The following is a 24,994-nucleotide window of genomic DNA, read 5'->3' on the forward strand; positions in this document are numbered from 1 at the left end:
GGCCGGCCTACTTAGCTTCGATGGTTCGACGGTTTTGGGGATTGGTAAACGAAGCCTTGACGAGCTGATGATAGTGAAGTTTGCGCCCATGGGGTCTAGGTTATTATAAAGTTGGAGACATAGCCAAAGAGGCGGGCATTGGTATTGTCAGCCGTTTCTGAATAAAAGATGGTACACGGTTTTGAACAAGCTAGCTTTGGAGGTCATCTTCTCTGCCGGCCGGCCTTCTTGGTGCCTAGCAGCTGCCTCGCTATCCAGCACTGTGCCCTAGCTGTCTTGAGCTCGCTCCTCTGCAGTGGAAACATGCAATGGATCGGAGGTGCTTCACATAGAAGCACCCTTTTTGTGAGTATAATAGTGCTGGCTATCGCAGTCATTGCTCATTAACACGGGTAGGTAAAAGTTAGTATCGTTGCATATAAAACATAACCTGAACGTTGGGAGATTTGATCAGCAATACGTGCAACCTTAAACTATCTATTTAGCTGTTATTTTGGCTGGGTTGGACATTTTTAAGGGCAAATCCAATGTGTTGCCTTACATGCCATCCTATGTGTTACATGTAGAGCAGGTTTGGAGAGGCTAAAATTAAGTGCTAAACTTTAGTATATATTAGCACTCATGCACATGCTAAAGTTTTTGAGTGTTAGCTAAAGTTTAGCCCACCCGATTAGCACTTCCGTTTGGATGAGCTAGCTCTAAAGTTTAGCACTTTCACCTATTAGCACTTGGATCCAAATAGGATCGTAATCTTCAGATGACACTGTACAATCCAGCCCCTATGGACTATATATGTCTTCTCAATTATGCATCTCATTTTTTTATATAAAAATTATAGTAATTTCACAAACCCTTGACTTGTGTGGATAGGTCAAATATTGTGAGTATGATAACTCGTATAATGGTGCAAGAGTAGTGTCGTAGTTCTAATTTATAGTTTGTAGGAGTTTGCAAAGCAGAGACCTCTCTTGGTCCTTGTTCTCTTGAATATATAGTTGAATCTTCTATGGTATATATGCATGAGTTGGCCTATGATGAGGAATGGCTCGGCCCTAGTTGGGGAGTGAGCATGCATGAAATGTCGCTCAGTATCAATCGTGTTCGATGAATGTGTCAAAATCAGCTTCCAGTTAATACTACTACATGACTTTCAAATTTAAAACCGAGTAATACTGATTTACGAACAATTGCTTTCCCTTTATGCCCAGATGATCCAACACACATGCCCCTTTCTCTAAATGATTAGCATTAAAGTTGTTCACTACGAAAACATCTACCCTCCACCAAGTAATAAAAGAGTAGTGGTATTAAAACTTTTACTATCAATAATGCTATATTATTTTGAATTGACTTTTGTTAATTATAAAAATGAATACAGTAACTAAGTAGCAATAATTAATTTGCTGTTGCCTCCCGTTGGATTCTTTGGTTTCGTCATCATGGTTATATATCGTGAGAATCCTTTACACGCTGCATCAATACCACGACGCAATTATCAAAATCTTAGATGAATTTGCCTTGGAGCCTTCTTGAGGCGCACACATGTACATGGAACCCAGTTCCTTTGTTATATCTGTACCGTGTTTGCTAATTATTCAGTTAATTTTTTGTTCCATTTTACACTGAGCTGGCCTACATACTGGCATATATATGGCTGTTTGCAGCTAGCTGCCACGGTTCTCTGGTGGTGTTGCTGTCATCCACAGACCTATCATTGACACGGCCCTGCTTCCCTAGGATGCAACTAATAATAAATTAGTATATGCATATTGTATGTATCACAGTACGAATGTTTCCGCAAATGTAATACAGGTTTCAGACAGGTACTACTGGATCATGTTTATTTCAGCTCACTGAAGGCCAGCCTGAATCTTTAAAAAAAAAGAAAAGAAAGAAAAAAAGAGGCCACCCGGCACACATACAGGCCAGCCTGAATCTTAAAAAAAAAGAAAAGAAAGAAAAAAAGAGGCCACCCGGCACACATACAGGCTGCACCAGCTGGATATATAAGAAAAATCCATTTTACACGTACTCATAACTACTTTTACATATATATATCTTATGACGTAGAACGTATCTGACCCGACGAAGAGCATGAACGTGAAGTATGTGATCATACTGGAATATCTATGATAGTATATATTTTAGGTATGTGACTATACATACAATATGTGGATATACTAATTTTTATGTACTAGTACTAATATATAATTATAATATATTTAAAAATGGAGGGTGCTTTTGAATTTTTTCTATATTAGAATTAGTATACGAACGTATACTTAAAGTGATAAATAAGTATGCGGACATACGCATAATGGCATACTGATGGTGAGAGTAGCTACACGTGAGTGTAGATAAAACTCGTCCGATATATATATTATCGTCGCTGTGACGTTTCTTCTTGCATCAATTTTTCTCGCGTCGTGTCGACTATCAATCCACGTGGCCTTTTTCGTCGTGAGCATTTGGACTTGGAAGGAACCGCTCTGAGTTGCCGCTAATATTGTATTGTGGACTGACCGCAAAGTTAACCTGACGGATCGATGGATCCTGTCGCTCGTTATATATCAGCCTGTGATGATGCATCGATCGTCATGCATGATACACAAACCCTGCGACCCTGCTGGAACCTTACTTTCGGTACCTGTCGCGGTCAGTGCAGACTAGACTAGAATGGAATTCGTCGTGCACGTAGGTTAAGGGTCTGTTTTGAATCCTGGTGACAGTTCCCGTTTAGACACCGATTAAAAATATTAAATATAGGTTAATTATAAAACTAATTGCATAAATGGAGACTAATCCACGATATAAACCTATTAGCCTAATTAATCCATCATTAGCATATGTTTACTGCAGCACAACATTGTCAAATTATAGACTTATCAGGCTTAATGGATTCGTCTCGTGAATTAGTCTCCATTTATGCAATTAGTTTAAATTAATTTTTTAATTAATTTAAATTTAATTCTTCTGATTGGTGTCCAAACACAGGAGCTAAAGTATCAAACACCTACAGTTGCTGCAGAGGGATCTGGTAGCGTATATGGTGTGTGTGTGTGTGTCGTTCTCAGGCACTGCATGACTAGGACTATCATATCGAAAGGTCTTACTAGATGCATGCCCTTCATTAGCTAGCTGACTGATCACACGCTCGATGGGTTAATTAATTGATATATACTATACCCATGGAATCCAATAATTTAAATATTTAATTATCACGGCCCCATGGAAGGACTAACACGGTGCTAATACGATTCGATGGCCGCAGCGACGTCAAGCGTGCAATGGCGACGTGTTGTGATTTTGTGGAAATTAAAGCAGAGGCTGCATCGTTGCAGACACTCTTTATTTGGGGGGCATCCACAATAATAATAATAAAAAGTTAACCTTAACCTTAAAGGTGGGCTGTGCGCTTGTGCCGAGTGCCGGCCGAATTCGGGGAGAGGGCTCTTGTTGGCATCTGCTGCAGCGTATCATGGCCCAGGAAGTGAAAAAGGCCCAATTGGACTTGTCGTTTAGTCAGGTGGACCAAAAGCACGAACTAAATGGGCTGTTGCGTCGTTAGGCCGCCGAGAAATGGTACAGCCCAGTTGCTCCGTACCACTACCCGCTACACTCTGCCGGGTCTGCCCTCAAAAGATCACGTACAACCCCCAGAATTTTCTTTAAAATAATAATCCAGCAACAAGGTGGTAGCTGGTAATTTCTGTTCAAGTAAAATACATCGTCGATCCTTGAATTTAGTTTAGAATGTTATTCTAGTCCTCAAATTTTTGAAATGCATATTTAGATTCTCAAACTGGCTAATCGTATCATGTAAAGTCTAAATCAACATTTTTAATTTATAAAATAAAAGTGTTCAACTTATGTGGAGTTTAGATGTGGATCCAAATTTTATTTTTCAAATTTTTTCTCAACTCTAATATTTCTTAATTCTTTTAAAAAAATTATTTTAAAATTTTATGCCGAATATTTTCTTTTCTGATATTTCCACCAAATTTTGTCCTTTTTATTTTTTTACAAATTTGGTCACATGAGTTTTTTATTTTACAATTTTTGTATATAGATCTTTTATATTTGAATATATTTGTACAAGTAAATTGGTATAAATTATTTTTATGCGTATATAATTTTTTTATTTGAAAAAATATATAATTTTTGATTTAGCTTAAACAACTGTGATTTGGACCTTCCTAGTAAGTTTAACAATTTAAGTGTGCATTTTAAAAATTTAGGGATCAGAGTAACATCCTAAGCTAAATTCGATGACCAACAATGTATTTTACTTTTTCTATTTTTTCGCTTGAACAATCCTTCCAAAGCTCGATAGTCTCGTAAACCTTCAACTCCTTCACTGCCCTTTCCAAAATAAAACTAGCACAAATTGTTCAACTATTTCTATAAATTAGCTAATCAATGGCAAAATAGGAACTTCGGCCCCTCAACTTTGATCCGAGACTCAACTTCATCCCTCACCTTTTAAATTGGTCAATATAATCCCTCAACTTCCATTTTAGTCAAACTCATCCAAATACTGATATTATACTCCATAGTGACATGAGATAAATATAAAAAAGTCTATTTTACCCTTGGCTCATTCCCCCCTCCTCATTTTTCAATATTTATATCATATTCGCTTAATTTTCCATAATATTTTATATGATGGTACTGTTATGCAACAAGTAGGTCTAATTTTACTCTCTATACGTCCGCAATACAATGCGATACATGGGTAAATATTTTATATGATAGTACAAGTAGGTCTAATTTTACTCTCTCTGCGTCGGCAATAAAATGCGATGTATGGGCAAACAATCTTCTATGATTCAAATTAAATACTTATGATGTTCAGCTTCTAAATGCATAGATGCCTCCACACTATGTGATTTGCATTGGTTAAATATTTTTTAAGTAAAAGTAAATTGTTGTAGAATTTAAAGGGGAAGGAGCCAAGGGTAAAGAGGATTTTTTTCATAAATCTCATAGAGTACAATTATGTTGTTATAAGTATAATATCAATATAAGGATAATTTGATAAAAAAATAAAAATTAAGGGATTATACCGACCAATTTGAAAGTTGAGGGATGAAATTGACTATGAGATCAAAGTTGAGGGACTAATATATCTATTTTACCCATATCAATTAGATAGACGCACGCCAGGGACGAGTAGCTGGTCTGCAACATCTATCTGACAGCAACATACGTGTAGAGAGAGGGTGATGGATGGCTGAATGGCTGTCGAGATCCAGAAATCGAAAAGGGCTCAGGTGGCGTGGCGAGACCATACAAAATCGGGGGGGTCTACGGGGGGCGATTTCCCTCCCGCCCTCGTGGGCCCCGCGCGGCTCCATCATTTGCCCGGCTTTTTAGCCGTTTGGGCGGAGCACGCGTGCCGTCGCTCGCCGGCCCACTTCACCCTGCTAGGAGGCGGCCGGCTCCGGCATGCACCACGTTTTCTCCTTCACTTATCAATTTTCTAACATTTTATTAGTTGGAACATAATTCCCCTTCTAGAACAAATTTATCTGCAACGTACAACAAGTCGAGCTTCAAGTTGGGAAGCTAGAAATTGTTGTGTTTAACAAGTGCGCCACCAAAATTGTTGTTTCTAAAAATAATCCCCATATTCAATGGTATTTCAATGCCTATGTGACTCAAAAGACAAAGGCTAAGAAAAAAGGATTTAAAAGAATACGCGTACAATCAACACGGGAGAAATTAATCAACTAATTAACGACCTAGCTTTGCCATGAAGTCGCAAAGTTCAAATTGTGTTTAGGTGCATGCCCACATTTTGAAGATTTATTTGAACTGAACATTTTGAAACGCTTGTTCTCTTTAATACCGTGATCATCTCGAAATAATCCAAAATAGCTTTCGCCGTAGTCTTTGAGGGCCGGCCGATTGCCAGGCGCCTACCAAAATGGTCGACAAAAGTCAAAGACATGGAGCGTGGATCCGCGCCTGCTAGCTTTTGGCATCGATAGCTCCATCACAACATTCTTTCAAGCTATAATCAACTAGTTGCCCTACTGCTAACACCACCTTTTCCTTTTGTTAGTTGACTCGGGTTGTCGCGCTAATTATTTCCTTCTTTCTGCGGCTACCCTACATACTGTCTGCTTTAACACTGTCACCTTTCCAGTTACTCGCCTGATTAGCCCGGGATTACGAGGAGCTGATTATGCGCGTCGCTGCTGACGTAGCACTGACATCAGCTGGAGTCACTGTACAACAAGAGGCAACTATGTATGCTAAACAAGCTGTACCACATGTTTTAAGTGTTTTCACTTTTTAGCTATATATAGCAGGTTTGCCGTTCATAGGATGGCCCGTAAATACGGTGCTACCTTTTTCCTTGAAGAAAATATATGTGGCGCGCTAATTTGAGACGATTATGACAACAATGTTTTGTTTTATGAAACATATTCACCGCTATGTACACTTTAGAAATTGCCCAATGTTTCTAGTACATTCCCCAAGATATTTTTCTCTCTCTCTCTAGGCCACCATCTTACTCTTTCTCAGGAAAAAAAAACATCTTCCACTAAACATGGCGTTTCTCTTGGTTTTGAGATGTAATGAAGAAGAACTACATGTAGTGTACGCTCACAAGGAGCGAGGTTCCCATTTACTCCGATCTAGAAAGAAAGAGTTAGGTAATTTTTTGAGGGAACAAAGAGTTAGGTAACTGGCCAATAGTGTGATACTTCTGATCGATACTAACGCAGCATGAAGAGCCTACATGGATTTGGCAATGATGGCAAGTATCTCACGTCGTTAGCAATGCCTACAAGATGGAGCAATCACGCGCTAGCTCTGGTTGGTCTCTGCAGACCCTCTTGCCGTAGTGAGTACGGCTACGAGCTGTAAGAAAGCGAAATGGAAAACTTTCTCCTGCTGGGGGCGCTGTCATGCATGCACCCGGCCCGTTGAACATCAGTCTATGTATCATATAATTAAAATAAAGTCGATGGGATCGTGATTAGCAAAGTGTGGCTATAGCTAATAATATATATCGATATCATTTAATTTGATAATGGATGGGCCCATGTGTTTTGAGATAACAGGGAATCTGTTTTGTCCGACCAGATTTTTTCTTCTTCTTTGTTTATCTTGATGGAATCATATCTCCGTGCATCATCGCGCGCAGAATGCGTCGCACGCATATAATAAAATACTTGATCGCAGGAGCGTCTATGTATGAGCCAGTCAGCATGCTCTAGCTTGTGGAGCAAATGAAAAAACAACTAGTATTTACTACATGTAGGATTGGATTGACATCCAAAATCCAATCATCGGAGAAATCCAACTAAAATCAAGCATCCATCCAGTCTCCGATATCCAATTCACTCCAATCCGACTCCCTTTAATCCAAATCCATCCAATATAATCCAAAATTCAAGCATGTATTCCCAGCTACGTGTCTGGCCGGCAATCACGCGCCGGCTCAGCACGCACCAGCAGCTGCGCCCAACCATGGCGCGCTCGCGCCGATACCTGCGCCCGCTTGCTGGCCGACTGCTCCGCCCCCGCACCGGCCCAGCGCACGCAAGCTCCCTTCCGTAGCTCGTGACCCATCGACGAGACGGGTGCCCGCCGGCGCCGAGGCCCGCTTTCACTGTGGCCGCAGCCGGCCGCTCTGCTCCACCCGTTCGGCGCACCTGCTCACAGATGCTCCGACCACGACCGCATTATGCTCCGTCCGCTCCTAGCTGGCCTTGCCCCCCACGCGTGGCTTCCCGCTTCCACCCTATCGCTGGGCGACGACGTCCGAGTTCCGATCGAACTGTCCGCATGACCACGCCGTCGCGAGGCCAGCTTCGCCTCGCCTTGCTCCGACTATAGTCACCGAAGTTTCCGGAACGACGGATTGAGAAACAGGGAACGACATTTGGGATGTATTTTTACATTGCGGGAACAAAATTGTCCCGCGTTTCCGACGCGGAACGACGTTCCCGGAACATGAAACACAAGGGCGTTCCCGTTCCCCGGTGACTATGGCTCCGACTCCCCGCCCTGGCGCTCTCGCACTCCCTTGCTCTGGTCCAATAAAATTTGGATTATCCCCCTAATTTTTATCCAATAGAATCCAATCCTATTTGATCTAAAGCAAATGGATGTCCATATCCAACTGGATCCAAGTCCAGTAGAGTGCAAGTGCCAAAGTCCAATTGGATTTGGATCAGACCCAATCCATTCCAAGGAGTATATACACTTATGTTCTAATTTACACTTAAAAAGGGATCAGACTTGCTGCTAATCTCCCCATTAGCACCACCGTTGTACGTGGTTGGTGCAGAGGAAAAGAATGATCGAGAATCATGCATGCATTTATTTTTTTTCTCATGTTTTGCAATATCCCCAACCAAGTGCCCCTCTGAATTACTCCATCCTATATCAAGGCAAGAAGCTAGCTTTTGTGACCCTGCCGAGTAGTAGTAGTAGTAGTACAAACCAAGCTAGTCTCCGGAGCAAACAACCTTATCATCATCCGTCACCAAACTACTTATAACACACACATATATGCCAAATATTCGTGCTGGCTGTTACAGCAATCTAGTACCGGATTCTTCCTCGCCAATCACAATCATTCGGCCATGAAAACAAGCACAGGCCAACAACTCTTTCGACCTGACGGGTCGCCGTTTCGACGAGCCGAGATAAAAAACTAGCTAAGCTAGCTAGAGATCGGTGGACACCTAGCCCCTCATGACATCACCGGACGGAGCTAGTGAGAGCTTTGCTGCCAAGTCACTTCACGCACAAGATAATCTTGAAGCAGCCATATCCACAACATGCCATTACTACTAGAGGTCGATGCATTCGAGAGCATACAATTATATGTGTTGCAGCAGACACAAGCATTGCTTCTTCTCGTTGCATTGGCAGGGCCCATGTAACGGCCACATGATGGTACGTCGAATGAGACACGTAGCTGCTGGCTGGTTGGGTAGGGTTTCTACTTTCTATTGAGGTGGCAGGTGGCCCCACTTACCAGCAAACCAGGAGGCACAAGTACCCCATCACAGGGAGGTGGTGAACTAGTTTATATATATATATATAATTATATATATATAGATGAGTTTTTTCTACACTCGCGTATAGCTACTCTCATCATCAGTATATAAAAATGAGTATATTCATATACTCCATGTATGATCATATACTTAAACCATATACCATCATAGATGGTCTAGTATGATCACATACACCTCGTATAAATTTTTCATTGGATTAGATACGCCCTACATCATAAGATATACATGTAGATGTAGCTACAAGAGCGTGTAGAATAAATTTTTCATATATATATATGTACATATATATATATATGTATATGTCAAAGGTGTTGGTTGGTCTCGAGACGTATGTTACTGGCCGACAGGTCAAGATCGATTATTTGTCTGTCGTCGCTCGATCAAAGGCGAAATAAAGAGAGGAGAGAAGGGACGCGTCCCGTCACACGCGTAAACTTTTTGGGTACTCGCAGCAGGGAGGAATATAATCATGCACGCCATGTGTACGTGGGTGCCATCATGTATACGTACGAGCGTATTGTACGGCTCTACGACGACGACGGTCGGCCACGTGTACGTTGCTGGTGCACGCTGACCTTTCAGATCAAGACCTTGCAAAGATCATGCAATGGTACTCGATCAATCAGCCGCTGGGCCCTACGGTGTCCATCTGTAAGCTAAGCATGCTCAGCTCATAGATGCATGTGTTGTGCCCTTTGCTTCTGCAGGCGCAAGAGAATTGAAAGTCACTACCACCTACCGAGATGCATGTGTATAACAATTTGACTTATCTCCTGGGATGCGCGAGAATATATATCATTGTAGTAGTGCCGAGCCTATCTAGAGTAGTAGCTTTTCGATCGAAAGCAAGCACGCATGCTAACGCACCTACCAATCATGTTAAATTACTACATCTGAGTTTAGCTCCCGGCCTGCTGTCCATTTCAAGTTTCAGATAGCATGAAAAGTTAACCTCAGAATTTATTTGTTGCCATGCATCGGTGTATCTCATGCATATATGAAAAATCCTTTCTACACTCGTAGCTACTCTTACTCCCACATATGTATCTCATGGTGTAAAACGTATCTGACCGAATGAAGAGTATGTACTAGAACATCTATGATGGTATATATGTTGAGTATGTGACCATACATAGAGTACATAAATATACTTATTTTTATATACTAGTACTAGGGTATAATCATAATATATTTAAAGAATAGGGATGTTTTTGAAGATTTTCATATATATATATATATATATATATATCCCTCCGAAGTATCTTAGAATTAGTATACGAACATACTCAAAGTAATAAATGAGTATGCGAATATACACACGGTGGTATATCTCTATCTCTATTATTACTAAAGCAAGCAATGATTCCTTCGTCCGTCAATCGGAGTCCTTATCGGAATCCGGGTGACCGTATGTTGAGATAAAAATCCGAAACCATTTAGAATTAGCGTTTAACGAGTAAAACAGAAAAAGACCAAAGTCCTCAACCGACACGTACTATGTGTTATTATGAAAAATACATATGGTATATAATATATATATTTTATATGCTAATCAATATGTTTATATGATTTCCCGTTGTTGCTACGGGCATATTTACTAGTATATATAAATACACTAAAGGAAGCAAGATACAGGGACTAGAATACGTGTTTTGATACAGGACACCGCTATGTGTTTTGGTGCACCAATAATCCAGCAGCCCTAGCTAAATGCCAGTATATACGGTGGCTGTCCTTCATAGTCCCATCTCTAGAGCTTTGCGTGGTTTACTTAAAGCCTAGCTCTTGCAACTAGTGTCGAGAGTCGAGACCATATGTTTGCCTGCCTGCCCTAGTGCTAGCTGCTATATACTATACCCTGCTAGTTCATCATGCATGGCAATTTAATTACCGCAATGCAAGCTCTTCTCCGTTAATCGAGATTCGTGCGGTTGGATAGTGACGTGTGAGTGACTGAGTGAGTGACGACTGACGTACGAGCGAGCGAGGGTACCCCGGCCCAGCTCTCGTCTCCGTCCGTCCGGGAAGAAAGAAGAGAATATGAACCTGAAGAAACAAGACAAACCCAAAGGAAGGAAGCGGCTGATCAGATCAGTAGCCCAAAGATTCCCTCCTCGATAGGGCAGTCGGCAGAGTGAGCATGAGAGAGAGAATACTAGCTAGTAGAGAGAGATCTAGAGAGAGAGGGGCAAATGAATGCAAGAAGAGAGAGAGAATTGAATTAAACAACGGGGTCGATGGATCCATGCATGCCGCCTACGGATCGGATGGTTTCGACGAAGAAGCCGGAGCAGGAAAAGACGGGTCTCCCTTTGGAAAAAGACCCGTACGTCCCGACAAAGATTTCGCAGCAGCGTACGGCGCCCCAAACCCCATATACTTAAGCTCATGAGATGACATGATGTGGGCGGCAGCGCCACGAAAACAGCGCAGGCGCCCAATGCAATTACGGGCACATCAATGGCTCCGCGTTCTAGGCCAATCAAAAATTTTTTTTGAAGAAAAAGTTCTAGGCCAATCAAAGCTTGCATTGTATTGTTTGCTTCTTCTTTTGCTTGCGCCGATGTAGAATGTCTGGAAGAGAAGCGCATCAACAGGAAGAGCAGAGAACGAACCTAGCTAGGGTAGAGTTGGGCGAGCGTCCCTACAGCTTGGTTGCTTGCTGCTCCCACTTTATCTGGCCATCCATGGCTACTTTGAGGGAAAGCATGCCGGCCCTTCGATCGAGAACCGGCGATCCAGATAATCGATCAGTTCTTGTGGCGGAAAGCAGTTGGGGATTTTATTTATAGCTACGTATAGCAAACCTGCAGAAAGGAAAAACTTAAAACAACCATCATTAGCAAATAACCATTTATAGCTAGCCAATAGTTGTTTACTCCTACGTATATGGGCTGGATCCATATATATATATGTACATTTTTTTCTGCTTGATGTACCAATCAAGGTCAATAATTCCTGGGCTTTGTTTCTTGTCTTCAACTAGCGTCTAGTTTAAGCCAGTAATCATGGATTATATGAGAGCCGACGCTGCAAAAATATTTAGCATTATCTCTAGCTAGCTAGCTAGGCTATGTACCCTAAATATATGTCTTAAGGGTACGGTGCGTCGAATGATTAGCAGACGAAGTTTCTTCTCGGGCAAGCGTGTACCACATGCCAGATCGAGGGTGGTTTATATAAAAATACAAGAGAGAACAAAGATGAACTAGCTACACATAATGCATTGCTTTCTATAGCCTTATGTGTTTATGTCTGCTAGGCAACGGAACAACAAGCATGTACAGCCAGAGATCGATGAGGATCCGATAAGTAGTAGCTAGTAAGACACTTTGATTTCTGCACAGCTCAAGTAAGCCGTGTTAAATTATTACCGAGCCGTAGATGCATGAAGGTAAATTAATAAGATTATTTATTTGGTTCTCATCGAATGAAACGTATAATTTCTTAATTATTTGTGGTGATGGATGCTGCAATATTACACTATAGCCTCTACTGATGTCACACAAGGAGATCGATGCATGTCCAGTCAGCAGGGTCCAAATTAAAATAATTATCCAGGCCGGGTGAAAGTAAAAGACTAATTATAAACATGTGGCTGCTACACAGCAGCTCATGGAGCTTCGTCCTATGTGTTCTAGTGGCAATCCTCAGAATCTGGATTGGTCTATGGGGAACAACTAACGCACAAGATCGAGGCACAGCTTAACCAGCAGCAGGACGGAATGAATTTGTCCATGCTCGCGACAAGTGTGTGTTCATGTAAGCCAAGATCTAAAAAGCAGCGAGGAGCAAAAGCAGGGCCGGCCGGGGGAGGGAGCTGCTGCCTTTCAGCTAAAGCGGCTTTCACCTAAAGTACAATCTATCTAGCTAGCCATCCATCGATACACCCTCCCTACACGCACGCACACACACACGAGAAAAGACGCCAAATGTTGCTCTCCTCCATTCATGTACCTGCACTTGCTTTCACATCCATCCATGTCTCCTCTGACTTACTTCATCGGAAAGTAAAATCATTACGCGTATGCATGCTCAACCTGCACCTCAAACCAGTCATTATCCAGTATCCGTTCTTGATTAGGATTATGCATATGACCTTTTCATGTAATTTGGAAGTGCCAATCAGGTATCATCGTACATATTGAGGTAAAATTCAGCAAAATTGGCATTCATCAAGGGTTCTAACTAAATATAGAGGCGATCTCTTTGATTTGGTTGCCTTCACTAATAATAGTAGTAGACAATAATACGGAGCGTACTATTTAATATGTTGGCTACACGTGCATACAAGCTTTCTTGACATGACCGACTGATGAAGGAGACAGTGGCGAGTATGGAGTGATCAGTGGCGTAGTTACTTAGCTTGGTGATGATACAGACTTGCATCGGTTTATTAATAATTAGGAATGTTCAAAAGCTGGCATGTGCAAATACATCATTCGTCATGCTTTGTATTATTCCCTTGTTTGCGTGCAACCTACGACTTTTCTTTTATTTGGCTGGAGGTTGGTTTTTTTCTGGAGCCTCCACGTAGGACGACGGACCATGATGTTCGATTGGCTCCGACACTTCACTTTCAAGCCATGTATGTGTCAATTTTGCCGACGGCACCGTGAATGCTTTGCTCGATCCTGACCGTTTTGACCGGCCTTGCTTGCAATGATTTTAATTCGATAGCACAAGATCCCTACAAATGGAAAGAATTAGATGATTTTAATTAAAGGGATCAGTAGAGTTGTGAGAGACCCATAATCGATGGTACTTCTTTGGAGTTTTTTTTTCAAAAAAAAAAATCTGCGGCCGGAGTCGCCAAAATCTTGTCATTTTGTCATGGTTGTTGCAACTGCATCATCTAGGATTTTCTATAAGGTTCATTTATTTGTTCTTAATAATCGCCGTGCAAGCACGTCGTACTCATAATATTTTTTGTAGACCCGAGAGTTATTGCACATAATTATGTGTATCAGATTCTAACAATGGCAGCAAGGTTGACAACTCAAACGAAATGGTGGATGAGATCATCGTCACCACCTGAATTGCTACTAGCTTAGGAGGAGAAGGCCATGACGTAGATCGGAGAGCAGGGCAAGGGCATAGCCAGTTAAGCGAGGGAGTGAGGTGTGAGGAGTGAGAAAAACCCTATTAATTATAGGAAGAGGCAGACAATACGTATAAAGTGTCATTTAATCCTTTTGCATGCATACTAAAAGTTATTTCATTTTATTAATTCCCCTTGAATTTTGTAAACTAGGTTTATTAGAGAATTAGTCTGTGTCATCTGTTAGCTGCTTATAAAATAATGGCATGCTAGCTCATATAAAAAAAAATGCAGATTTGTTCTTGCGCAAAGTTCTTCAATTATGAAGAGAGCTTTGGCATATCCCTTCTTTAGCTGATTTGACAAAATATTAGAAAGCTACAGCATCTGCATTCCAGATTAGACCGATCACAATAGCTTTATACATACGGCTTGTAGAATGTAGTGTACACGTATTTTCTGGACAGAACGAGCAAGATATATACAACCACATCATCATCATTTCGGTTTCCCTGACACATGCATGTAGCAAACCCCACATGGACGAATCTGAAGTGATGAACGCCTAAACGGTTATTCTTTCCAGTCCGGCATGCCTACCATCCATCACTTTATTTTTCAGAGCTAGCAAGCATGCGTACACTGTTCCTGTGTATGTGCGTGTTGTGGAGGTTACATGCATCTTTGTACGTGTGCAGCTGTGGTCTAATAAGCTCCATCCATCACTGAATGAAACTGCAATTATCAGGTAGCGTCTACTTAATTGGTGGTTTGAAAGGTGGTAACAGACACAAGCTGGATGAGATGGCATAGATTAACAAGCACCGCCTCCTCTTTAAACCGCTCCTTTTGGTCCCAAATGGTGTGTCTCACATACCTTTCCTACATCACTTTGGTGATAAAGCAAAAGCGACGGGGAGAAGGAAATAAAGAAAAATAAAATCGTGTGCGTCTGTATAACATACAAAAGAATGAGAGAGAGAGAGAGGAAGGAAGGGTAGAGAGAGAAAGGAGCCGGAGGAAAGCAAGGGAAAGTTCACAAATAAAGGAGTGAAGCAAAAGGAAGCGGAAAACAAAACAAAACAAAGCCCAGATTCCTCTCCGAACAGCGCCTATGCTTTTTATTTCAGCCCCCTCCCTCCTCTCTCTCTCTCTCTCTCCTCTTCTCCTGTTTGTTATTGCTGTTGTTCTCTTTCTCTCCTCTCTCTCCAAGAAGATATGCCCATCCCGGCCCTCAAGGAAATTGAGACACTGGCCCCTTTAAGATTGACCTGAGATTTCCACACAAAGAGAGAGTGCAAGAGGAGAGAGCCTAGCGAGGAAGCTAGAGCACAAAGCATTTGTTGCAGCAAGAGCTCTCTCATCTCTCCCGACCCTCTTTCTTCCATCTCTCTAGCAGCGATGAACAGAGGAGAATTCCAGACCTCCCTGGTCCAGCAGATGATCTGGAGCGGTACAGGAAGTAGCGGCAATACCACCACCACTACCAGCAATATCATGAGCAGCTTGAAGCCCTGCCATGAGGATCAAGAGGCCTCTCCCAACCAGCTGCCCTCCTTGTCTTCTCCATCGGTTCTCTTCTCCCAGCAGTTTCCGCACACCTCTTCGGGACAGCTAGTTCATATGAACGGCGCAGCTGGTTCTCTTCCAAGTCTCCACGACGGCGGCGGCGGCCAGGACGAAAGCCACATGCCGGAATCATGGAGCCAGATGCTTCTGTAAACACCTCTCTCTCTCTCTCTCTCTCTCTCTCTCTCTCTCTCTCTCTCTCTCTCTCTCTCTCTCTCTCTCTCTCTCTTCTCTCTCTCTCTCTGAACTACTCATTAATCAAATTTATAATAAGATTCATTCATGCAAGAGATCCACAATTACAAACCGCTATATTAATCCATGTAAACTTTAGTTCCCTACTATACTTAACTGGAGCTCTAGGTGAAGGAATAAAGTGGTTAACCCACTTTGTCCTATAGCAGATCAAGCCTTTCCCGGTGCTACTCTTCCTGCCTCTGATCATCTTATGCATGTTCATTTTACTAACACTTACATGCAATTGTTCTTATCTCCATGGACTCATGTGTATGTGTTCATCTGTGTGTGCCTTGTTTAACTGCATGTGCAGAAGGGGATTAGTTGGGGATCATGAGCGATACAGCGCCACCGCAGCTCTCCTGTCAAAAGGTCTAGAGAGTTGGGGAGATCAGGCTGCAGCAGGTGCGGGTGCAAGCATGGCTGCTTTGAAGGAGGAGGGCTCCGGCATGCCTCATGCTGGCTACAACTTCTATGGGAGCCACCTTGCTGGTGGCGACCATGAGATGCCGGCGGCGGGAGGGGCCAAGTCCCAGCTGAGCCAGATGCTCCTGGCCTCCTCTCCTAGGTCGTGCATCACCACAAGCCTCGGCAGCAACATGCTCGACTTCTCAAACAGCGCGCCGGCGCCGGAGCTGAGGAGCCACCATCACCATTCTGATAACTCATCCGAGGTGAGATCGATCAGATTGATGTGTACTAGGATGTTTGTTGTTTTGATCGGTGGAAGTTATTCGTTGCTACTTTGTATATATAGGTTTTTCTTCTTTTTTCTCTCCAAATTTTATTTTTTCCACATTATCTCCTAGCTTGTTTTTCTTTTCAGAAAAAAAAATTTATCAAAGAATTTCTCAGCTTCGTTCATGTACATGGAACACATGTAGTTAGATGCATAATATTATCTGTGACATGGAATGCATTCGTCTTGCTTGTAGTATATGATCCTTTTGGTTCTTCAAAATACTATCTTAGGCTATGTTTCATCTCGATCTCCCTCGGGAAAAGCTGTTACTTCCAAAAGGCACTCCATTCATCTTAGTTTGAGATGGAAAGATATACCATGATTATGTTTTCCCATTGATAACCCTCTAGGACGAGGCTGTGTTGTCAATAAGATCTCTAGGTAATGGTGCAATCTGTCCTCCATTTAACTGAAACAAATTAAAGCTAGTAGAATTATTCTTCTTTCAATGAAAAGATGCTGGTAGTACACATACATGTTTCCATGTCATATGCAAATCCACTTTAGTCAAGCAAAGCTTAGAGGTTGTATTTTCATGCACGCTGTTCCATGATCTCTTGGTAAGAGTGTATGTCATGCACTCATTGAAAGGGCTAGCTCTTTTGGTTACCCCATTTCTTCACCTATTGTTTTCTATGGTCGTGGTACATCATAACTTGTCAGTGTTGAGAGGTAGAATCACTGGGCATTCACTTTAGGAAGAGCTGGGCTGGTGTTGTTTCTCGGGACATGCTGAAATGGGATCATGACTGTTGTTGATACTTTGATTCTTTGTCTTTCTCTAGTGCAACAGCACCGCAACAGGTTCAGCCATCAAGAAGCCTAGGGTTCAGGCCTCTTCTTCAGCACAATCTACTCTAAAGGTTTCTTCCTCATCTCACTGCTTTCCATAACCCAAAATCCTGTCTTTTGTGTGTCATATGTGCATCCAGACCTCTCTCTCTCTCTCTCTCTCTCTCTCTCTCTCTCTCTCTCTCTCTCTCCTGGAAATTTGTGCACCAAGTACACATGCAAGTTGAGACACATGATTAGAATTTCTTACCATAGTTCTGAATTACATGCATTGATGCTAACTAGCGCCATACTTTTTGTTTGCGATATACTAATTTGCTGCAGGTGAGGAAGGAGAGGCTGGGGGATAGAATAACTGCACTTCACCAGATCGTTTCCCCGTTTGGCAAGGTTAGAGCAAAAACTGAAACGCTTTGCGTTGGTTAACCGCCTTCATCTTTTTAATACCCAACTAGTACACAGCATGCATGTATAAAAACCACGCCATCAACTTGGCATTATTGCAACAGTGACTATTACTCCCTCCATTCCAAACTGTAGATCGTTTTAGCAAATCTAAATACATAGATTTTGCTATGCACCTAGCTAGATATACAATTATGTCTAGATACATATCAAAATTTATGTATCTATATTTATTAAAACGGCTTACAATTTAGAACAGGAAAAATAGTAGATATATCAGATCTCTAAAGAGAGGGATATCAGATCAGCAAGATCTGCATGAGATTGTGTGTGCACAGTAGATGGGTGTAACGTACATACCCAGGGTCATGCTGTTGCAGTTGTCTATAGTTGTTGCCATGCATCTCCTTTGTTTTGCTCGATATATACTTTCACTCGAGGGGTTGTGTCCAACTAAAGCATTTCCCTGACACACGTGCCTCTTTTTTTTCACAGACTGACACCGCGTCTGTACTGCAAGAGACCATTGGCTATATCAGATTCCTCCTGAGTCAAATTGAGGTCCAATCTCTCTTCCCCCCCCCCCCCCCCCCCCCCCGCGTGAAGAGACTAGAGAGCTAAAGTTTTAGTGCATGAGAAGCAGTATGGGTGGGCAGAGAATTTAGCCCCACGAGTCAGCCCCAGTAGCATCAGTTTCTGTAGCCAGCGCAAGATGCTGCAGCCTGCCTCCAGCACAGTAGTAAACAGTTCTAGTGCCTACTGTCACTAGAAAGCAGGGTCCACAGAGACGTGTGTCCCCACACACCAGTGGCAGTAACAGCAGCAGGTGTTACCGCATGGGAGGTAGTGAAAAGAAAAGGCTGGGTTGCGCGGGAAACAAAAAGAGAATATGCATGGGGAGGGTGGGGACGGGTGCAAGAGCACGCTGTTAAAGTTGCATGGGCGAGCGCGCGCGCAGCAGCAGCAGCGACAATGGATGGATGGCGCCTCCTGTCTTGTAGCGTCTTGTGTTTCAGGGACTGGACTGGACTATATGCTCGCTCGCTCGCTCGCTCTCTCTCTCTCTCTCTCTCTCTCTCTCTCTCTCTCTCTCTCTCTCTCTCTCTCTCTCTCTGCTCAAGAGGCACTTGACCAATGGTTTTCCTGTGACAGGCTCTCAGCTACCCCTACATGGGCCACGGCAACGGGACCTCCATGCAAAATGTAAGTTGCATACATCTCTCTCCCTCTCTCTCTCTCTCTCTCTCTCTCTCTCTCTAGCACGAGCACACGCTGGACGGGATCAACAGGGTACTTACGTGCGAGATTAACAACATGCCTGTCCACGTGCAGCATGGTGTCGTGAAATAGTTAGCCAGTGTAGACTTTTCTAGGAGGATAATAGCTTAGCAAAACCTTTTATCAAAGCCGCCCAAAGATATACTTTGTCAAAGGTATTCTAAAGAACCCTTTCACCAAAGCTTCAGTAGAACACTGATGCTTTTGGTAACCTTTGTGAAAAAGGACTACTTTAGATCTTTTAGGCTCTTTGTGTGTGCCACGTAAGACCAAAGGTGATTTTGTTTTTCAACAATCGACGAGCCAAATAGAAAGCTCTACAAGTATATGGTCAGGTGTAAATTATTATTAGCATTTTGCAATATTAGCTCCTACTAGCTAGATATGAGTATATATAGCTTAGTGTATTGAGTGCATGATGCAATCAAACTTCATGAGTCACGATGAAAGTACGAGGTAATAATTAATATGCATGTATTTAGTTAACTTGACACAAAAGTAACTAAGCTTGTTTAACTTTCTATATATATTTTCCCTGAAGTATGAAAGCACACTCTTCTGATGTACAAAATAGATTTACAAAGCTGATATTCACATATAACCATCACTGTGTAAACTAGTTATCTACCAAATGGTACCCTGAATTTGGAATTGATTTGTTTGAAATATAGATATGTAGGGTGTCAATATTTCAATGGTTCTCTCTATAAGAATTATATATAGGTTGTCTCTTGAAAAAATGCAGCCAGTTCAGTCATCTTAGATTGTGTTTTCTGACAAAGATGGATGCATTATTGGATGTATAATGATGGAAAATTTATAGTCATTCTGCAATGCAGAGTGCTATGATATCAAGAATTGAATTCAGTAGTACTTACCCATACATATTTACGTAAAATACCTATAACATGACCTGACTATGATAAAAACATCAGATAAAAAGCCCATACATAGCCAGATTTCAGCTCATTATCAGTTATACACCTCATCACCCGCACACTAGTAAGATCAGTATTTTTACTGACAACCTGGGATTTTGCTGTTGGGCCCATTATTACCTGTAGGTGTCAATTGATCCTAGTTAACTTGTACATCATCAGCTTTGGGAAGGAAAGGCCTCTTTAAACTAATATACATGAGTTATGCATGTAAAAACGTTCACAAAATTACAAGGATTATTTATTGATATTCACAACTAGCGTGCACTTCAAATAGCTTTCACAAATGAAAGGCCATCCCTATATTGGAACTTTGAGCTACAGTCAGAACTTGTAAATCTGAACTTCGGGTACCATGCCATTCCAGTTGTAGATTGTGATATGATTGTTAATGGCCTAGCTTGTATGAAACGAACATCTACATAAAGGTAACTGCAGTTCTGGAACAACACACATGATTTAGCTAATAACCTAGGCTAATATGGCAATAGCCAGCTTATTTTTTACAGAAGGTAATATGGCCATAACCAGATTATTTTAATTAGCTTTCATGATGTGGCCATAACTACCTTTTTATTTGAGCTGACCCTAGGGCAGCTTGAGCCTTGAGACAACCATGGGCCAGTACACCTCATGGGCTCAATCATATTTATCCCATCTGAGAGATTATTCTCTCCAGCTTTTCTCTCGCACGCTTGTACGTGCAACGTTGACATGTGACACAGTGCTTTCTTTTTCACTTACAGGGACCAATGGGAGAAAGGAATCCCGGGCTCTTCCCAGAATACCCCGGCCAGGTAACGTAGAAACCCCTATGGTTGCACATGCATGATTCCTGGATGTAAGAATCTAACCCTTTACAGCCCAGCTTATTAGGCCACTTTTCACTCATCTATCTTTTGTGTCCGGTTCCTTGTGCAGTTGCTAAACCATAATAGCAACACTGGAGCACAGCAGCCTGCAGTCCAGCAGCCAGCTGATGAGCAGCAGGTACATATATGTGCACACTTTGCTTTGCTTCAAAGTCATTTTCAATCATCTGCGCACACGTGTACGTGCACACACTGGGTGGTGCTACATACACTATCTGCATAAAACTACTAATAACCCAATAATTTTGCTCATTTTAGTTTTTAACAGCAATGCAGCTCCCAATTAACACTTTGTAGTGATATGCTTGTAATTTGAGTAAATTCCTGTACATATATTGTACTTGATGACTTGGTATTCTCATCTAGGGCGGTGTGAATGAGGAGGCCAAGAAGGACTTGAGGAGCCGGGGGCTGTGCCTCGTCCCGGTGTCGTGCACATCGCACTTTGGAGGGGACAACGCCGCCGACTACTGGGCCCCGGCGCCGCTCGGCGGCATCCTCCGCTAGAGCATTCGCCGCCATAGACGACGCATTCATGGCCTAGATGCTGTGCTGTGGCGAGCTGTTTCTTGCAAGTTATATATGTTCATGAGGCTACAGGGTATGTAGAGCTCTCTAAGAAACACAAGCTAGCAAGGGTGCATGGTTGCTGGGAAACATAACATCATGAGCAGTCATTCTGGCAAGGGAGGAGCGAGGAAAGCTACCTGCTGTAAGGCTGATTGCTCTTGATGCTATGCGAGTAGTATAACCTTTTGTGGGGGGCGAAAGCTTCATCTCTGTATCGATCTGCAAGGGGGGCTTCAAGAAGAAGATCCAGTTCTTCTCTGGTCCCTCGATCTCAAATTTGTTTCGTTGATCATCTCATGTATACGTAAAATCTAGCAAGGTAGCTAGTGAACTTTACTCATACTGTGCATGCTAGCTCGATGGTACGATCGAGTTGGCCAGGAGAGCGAGTTCAGGGGTGCCCTTTTCTTGATTTATGCGCGGCTGGGTGTACCTAGGAAAGTTCATACTACTGGATCATATGTATATGCATGACAAGTAAATTTCTGTCAGTTAACTGATTTCAGTCAGCAATATAATGTTGGTTGCATTATTTCGATGTTGCCCGATCAGTTCAATGTGCTATATATGACCATTATTCATCAGAGTTTCATTTGAAGTTTCTGACAATGGAGCTGCTAATAAGCCTGGACTTTGAAAAGCATCGTAAAAATATTAATGCACACACACTCCACCATGGCTTGTGGATTAGAGTGTGCGCATGCAACTGTCAAAAGTTCGATTTACACTCTCGAATTACCACAAAAGTCTGATTTTCAACCTCCAGCTACAAAAGTCCAACCGACAGGTTATTGCAATTTTCTGGTGATCCTTTTATTGTGGTGGTGCCTGGGTCACCAATATGGCCCAGTCCCGAGAAATCGAGGGTCGGCCTGTTTGCCAAATTCGTGGTCCTGTTTGCCAGTAGAGCAGGCCCCTGAATAAGCGAACAATTCGGGTGCAGGCCCAACATACAACCTGCTCGGCCCATTTTGGTACTAGACTACTGGCTAGAACGATGCGCGCGCATTCAAGTATTTGCGTTCGTTCGGTGCGAAAAGTTTGGAGTGAAATCCGTAGGGTTCTGGTCGGCCTCAGCTCCAGCTGCTGTTCGATCGTAGTTCGTCAAAATTTTCTCTAGTTTCTTTTTCAAAGGAGAACTAGCGGCGTGTGGCATCATCGCAAAATCCGAAAATGTCCGATGAAACGATATATTAATTTTCTCTAGTTTTTGACGCGTGTTAAGATGGAAAATTAGTGGTTGCGTTGTCGATATATATAATATTTAATTCTCCACGCATGCTGTATATATATATGTGAAATGTTCATCTCCATGGGGAGAGGATGGAGGGCATGCATCTTTCCCTGTCGGCGTGTGTGTCCACGTCGTCGGGAATAGTATTTATCCAGGACACAAAATTACCTACACCGACGGGTCTGTATGCTCACGCCCTCGATCGGATAGGGTAAACAATCTGGATTGCATCGTGCTGTCTGTGGAAAGCTCATCCTTGACCAAGAGTGTGTATGCATGCATACAACTCATGCATGGCATGGTCGGAACGGAACACCGTGCTCGGCAAGTGTGCTGCCACGTGTCCTGCTGTAGAAAGTGGAAACTCGCGGGCTCTCGTGTGCAGCTAGGAAACTTCATCGATCCATCGACCTTCTCTCTATGGATCGGAGTAGACTAGCTACAGAGCTCCAAGCAATGGCCTGCTAATTGAGTTTCTGACGTAAAGTCTGGCTGATGACCAATCATCCATCGATCATGCATATTCTGTCAACCTGAAGATCGATTGACAGTCGAGGTCGTCGCTTATCATAGAGTGTGAGTGTATTGTGGCTCCTGGTTGCACGTTTCTGACGTCCTAGCGTCTGACTGACCAGGCCACGGTCCTCCTTCGGACCAAATGAGCCTGCACACAACTCGATCGGTCCTTATTAGCCTGCATCAATCGATCATTCTCTTCAGAGACAAGTTATCAATTTGACCACATGCATGCTAATCAAGTGCTGATCATGTCTTTGTCGTCTCAAGGAAGGAGATTTCGCTTCGGCACAATCGGGCAGCAGAAGGTCGTCGTCGTCATGACGGGCCTCGGCATGGTAGGTGTCGGTCGATGGATTCAACTGAATTCACATGATCATCGAATAAACACATTGTCCTGTCCTGATACGCTGCTCCGATCCGATCCCTGCAGCTCAACTACGGGGTGACCACCCAGCTCCTTCTCACGCTCTTCGACGTCAAGGGCGTCGTCCACTTCGGCATCGCCGGCAACGCCGACCCCGACCGCCAGATCGGCGACGTCGCCGTGCCGCGCTACTGGGCGCACACCGGCCTCTGGAACTGGCAGCGCTACGGCGACGGGCCGGAGAACGAGCTCGCCCTCGAGTCCAGCGGGGACTACACGAGGAAGCTCGGCAGCCTCAACTTCACGGACTACATCGTCGGCACGGCCGGCCGCCCCGGGTCCGCCGGCAACCTGCTCAACGCCGTGTGGTACCAGCCGGAGGAGGTTTTCCCGGCGACGGATGGCGGCGGCGCGCCGGAGGCCCGCGGCCACGCGTTCTGGGCCCCCGTCGACGCCCGCTACTACGAGCTCTCGCGGGAGCTGGACGGCCGCCTGCGGCTGGAACGCTGCGCCGGCAACGGCACCACGTGCCTGCCGCGGCGGCCCGTGGTGGCGCGGGTCGAGCGCGGGTGCAGCGCCAGCGTCTTCGTCGACAACGCCGCGTACCGGGAGTTCCTCCGGTCCAGGTTCGGCGTCACGGCCGTCGACATGGAGACGGCCGCCGTCGCGCTCGTCGCGATGCAGCAGGGGGCGCCCTTCATCGCCGTCAGGGCGCTCTCGGACCTCGCCGGCGGCGGAGTCCAACGAGGCGGGGGTGTTCGCGCCGCTGGCGGCCCGGAACGCGGTGGCGGTGGCCGTCGAGCTCATTTCCCTGATAGACTAGTCGAGGTTACCTGAACTGATTTGAGTAATTTGTAACGCCCCTGTGTATAGTGTACCGTACGAATAATTTGCCCTAGACCTACGGTTTGCTTCGCTTATTATGGTTTTGCTAATAATTTAACTTTCTCTATGTTCCACGAATATGCTATATATTAATAAATGTGGTAATTGTGTTCCTACATGTTCTGATGTATCCTCGAATGGGCTGCGTGTAATGTGAACAATGGATGACCACTAGCACGGCGTGGTGGACTCTAGGAGACGTGACGACCGGGACGAGAGGCCCAAGAAAACCGAACAGAGATGGAAGGCCTAGCGGCCCAACTACAGAAGCAAGCAACTTTTGGACATCTTTGATTCCAGATTTTCGGCATTGTTTTCTAAGGGTACACTCTAGAGTTCTTTGGCAGCCGCACGTGTGAGTGTGACACCGCTGACACGTACACCAACCCCAAACGGGCGCCGCACGAATGTAGCGCCAAACGAGAGAAAGAAAAAGGAACAATACGACCAGAATCGTCGCATGTGCGCGTGTGCAATCACGGGGAGCCGAGACCAGCAAGA

The 24,994-nt window shown here is 43.6% G+C and overlaps 1 protein-coding gene and 1 pseudogene across 1 annotated transcript; both read left to right on the plus strand.

Moving 5' to 3' along the window:
• Positions 1-15,196: 15,196 nt before the first annotated feature.
• On the plus strand, positions 15,197-22,026 carry LOC112885975 (transcription factor bHLH68-like). The gene is made up of 9 exons (XM_025951697.1): positions 15,197-15,806; positions 16,208-16,568; positions 17,422-17,499; positions 17,753-17,818; positions 18,329-18,394; positions 18,986-19,036; positions 20,796-20,846; positions 20,971-21,039; positions 21,288-22,026. The coding sequence occupies exons 1-9, from the start codon at positions 15,490-15,492 to the stop codon at positions 21,426-21,428; spliced, it is 1,200 nt and encodes a 399-aa protein (XP_025807482.1). The 5' UTR covers positions 15,197-15,489; the 3' UTR covers positions 21,429-22,026.
• A 1,437-nt stretch (positions 22,027-23,463) lies between these two features.
• On the plus strand, positions 23,464-24,497 carry LOC112885976 (annotated as a pseudogene).
• The last annotated feature ends 497 nt before the right edge of the window (positions 24,498-24,994 follow it).

The sequence above is a fragment of the Panicum hallii genome, chromosome 3 (assembly GCF_002211085.1).
Source record: "Panicum hallii strain FIL2 chromosome 3, PHallii_v3.1, whole genome shotgun sequence".
Classification (NCBI taxonomy): Eukaryota; Viridiplantae; Streptophyta; class Magnoliopsida; order Poales; family Poaceae; genus Panicum; species Panicum hallii.

Excerpts from the sequence above, each read along its gene's own strand:
- LOC112885975 (XM_025951697.1), top strand. The coding sequence starts at position 15,490 with ATGAACAGAGGAGAATTCCAGACCTCCCTGGTCCAGCAGATGATCTGG. Across the intron at positions 15,807-16,207 it reads TCATGGAGCCAGATGCTTCT|AAGGGGATTAGTTGGGGATC; the intron begins GTAAACACCTCT and ends CTGCATGTGCAG. Across the intron at positions 20,847-20,970 it reads TCCCAGAATACCCCGGCCAG|TTGCTAAACCATAATAGCAA; the intron begins GTAACGTAGAAA and ends TTCCTTGTGCAG.